General features: G+C 66.5%; 1 protein-coding gene across 1 annotated transcript in view; it reads left to right on the plus strand.

The window, feature by feature from the left end:
* MUC5B (mucin 5B, oligomeric mucus/gel-forming) overlaps positions 1-2,721 on the plus strand; it is a 100,063-nt gene that overhangs the window by 82,166 nt on the left and 15,176 nt on the right. The window contains exons 42-43 of the mRNA XM_015588663.1: positions 114-123; positions 294-2,380. Coding sequence (XP_015444149.1) covers positions 114-123; positions 294-2,380 — 2,097 coding nt within the window. The remainder of the gene's footprint in view (positions 1-113; positions 124-293; positions 2,381-2,721) is intronic.

Below are 2,721 nucleotides of genomic sequence, written 5' to 3' on the forward strand. Positions count from 1 at the left end.
TGCCTCCACCACGGCCACCACGGCCACCATTGCCACCGCCACCATGGCCACTGCCACCTCCACCACTGCAACTGCCAGCACGGCCACCACGGCCACCACCACGGCCACCACAGCCACCGCCACGGCCACCACGGCCAAAACGGTCACCGCCACCACGGCTACTGCCACCTCCACCACTGCAACTGCCACCACGGCCACCGCCACCACTGCCATCATGGCCACCACGACTGCCATTACCACCAACAATACCGCTACTACAACTGCCACCACCAGTACCACCGCTGCCACCACTGCCACCACTGGCATGACGACCGCCACTGCCATTTCCACCGCCGCCACCACTACCAAACCACCAGCGACAGAACCATGGACCTGGCCAGGAAGCAGTCAGGTGGTGACACGGTCCCCCTTGGGCAGCACTACAGCAGTGCCTTTCCTCTCAACAGGACCAAAATCCCCAAGAACATCCCCAAACCCCAGCCACACGGACACGCTCGAGACATCGGCCACAAGGAGCCCCACGTCTCCTCCAGGCTCCACAAAGCCCACCACCCTGGGCAGGGCCACAACCCCGCAGGGGACCACAGCGGGCACCTCTACAGCTCGCCCCACCGCAAGGACGCCCGTGGGCACAGCAGGCACTGCCTCCACAAACACGCCGCCCGCCTCACACGGCAGCGTGAGCACACCGAGGGCAGAGACCCCGCAGAGAACGCTGTCCTCCACCGAGGCCACCACCAGCCAGGGCACGACCGCCTGCCAACCCAAGTGTGAGTGGACCGAATGGTTCGATGTGGACTTCCCCACCTCAGGGGTCACAGGTGGAGACATGGAGACCTACGACAACATCAGGGCCGCCGGCGGCAACATGTGCCGGGAGCCACAGAAGATCGAGTGCCGGGCGGAGAGCTACCCCGAGGTGAGCATCGACCAGATCGGGCAGGTGGTCAGCTGCAGCCTGCAGGCCGGGCTGGTGTGCAGGAACCGGGACCAGAAGGGGCACTTCAACATGTGCTTCAACTACAACGTGCGCCTGCTCTGTTGTGACGACACACGTCACTGCCCCACCTCTGCCCAGGCCCCGCCCACGACCGCTCAGGGCGCCTCCTCCCGGGCCACCCGCACGGAGCCCCTGCGGACCTCCCCCACGGCGACCCCCCCAGGGTCACCGACCATAGGCCCCACCTCGGGGACCAGCCTGCCCTCCACCACACTGAAGCCCAGCTCCAGCTCGCCCACCGCGACCGCCGTGACCACGGGGGCCTGCACGCCGCGGTGCGTGTGGACAGACTGGTTCGACGTGTCCCTCCCCATGCCTGGCGCCGACGGTGGGGAATTTGAGACCTACGCCAACATCCGGGCGGCCGGCAGGCCCATGTGCGAGCGGCCAGTGGCCCTGGAGTGCCGGGCCGAGCTGCTGCCCGACGTCCCCCTGCAGCAGCTGGGCCAGGTGGTGCTGTGCAGGCTGCAGGACGGCCTGGTGTGCCGGAACCGGGACCAGCACGGCCAGTTCAAGATGTGCCTCAACTACCAAATCCGTGTGCTCTGCTGCGACTTTGGCCACTGCCCCCGCACCCCAGCGACCACCACGGTGACCTCCCCAAGGACGGGCCCGGGGCTGGCCTCCACCACGGCCCTCGGCGCCCCCACCCCCAGCACGGCACACACCACAGCGAGCTCCCAGTGCCAGCCCGCCTGCCGCTGGACTGACTGGCTGGACAGTGACCGGCCCCTGCCCGGCCGCTACGGGGGCGACGTGGAGACCTACTACCACATCCAGGACGCGGGCGGCCAGCTGTGCGCAGAGCCGGACCGCGTCGAGTGCGAGGCCGTCCTCTTCCCAGGAGTGCCCCTCGAGCGGCTGGGCCAGGTGCTGCAGTGTGACGCGCACTACGGGCTCATCTGCAGGAACAGCCGGCAGTGGGGAGGCCAGACCTGCCTCAACTACCACGTCCGGGTGCGCTGCTGTGACGACTTCAGCCACTGCGCCGGCACCGCCAGCACCACGGCCCGTGCCACCGGCACCGGCTCGGGACGGCAGTCATCAGGAGGGACGAGACTTTGGACAACCACCACCACCCAGACTCTCCTGTCCTCCCCTGGGACCACCCAGAGAGTCACCACCATCACCAGGGAGACAAGACCCTCCTACACTGGGACAACCAAGGGAATCGCCAGCCTCACCTCTGAGACAGCAACCTCTATTCCGGGCACCACCAAGATGGTCACCACCTCAAGAACTGAGACAGGACCCAGCTCCCCTGGGACCACCCCGAGTGTTACAACTCTGACCTCTGAGACAGGAATCTCCCCCACGGGGACCACCCAGAGGGGCACCTCCACCACCTCTGAGACAGGACCCTCCTCCCCCGGGACCACCGTGAGGATCACTAGCCTCACCTCTGAAACAGGACCCTCTTCCCCTGGGACCACCCAGAGTGTCACCACCCTCACCTCTGAGACAGGACCCTCCTCTCCCAGGACCACAAAGAGGGTCACAACTCCGACCTCTGAGACAGGACCCTCTTCCCCTGGGCCCACCCACAGGGGCACCACCACCACCTCTGAGACTCTGCCCTCCTCTCCTGAGACAACAGGAGGACTCACCAGCATCACCTCTGAGACAGGAACCTCTATTCCTGGGACCACTAAGACGGTCACCACCCCGAGAACTGAGACAGGACCCTCCTCTCCCGGGACCACCGAGAGGCTCAACAACCT

The sequence above is a fragment of the Pteropus alecto genome, unplaced genomic scaffold (assembly GCF_000325575.1).
Source record: "Pteropus alecto unplaced genomic scaffold, ASM32557v1 scaffold43, whole genome shotgun sequence".
Taxonomy (NCBI): domain Eukaryota; kingdom Metazoa; phylum Chordata; class Mammalia; order Chiroptera; family Pteropodidae; genus Pteropus; species Pteropus alecto.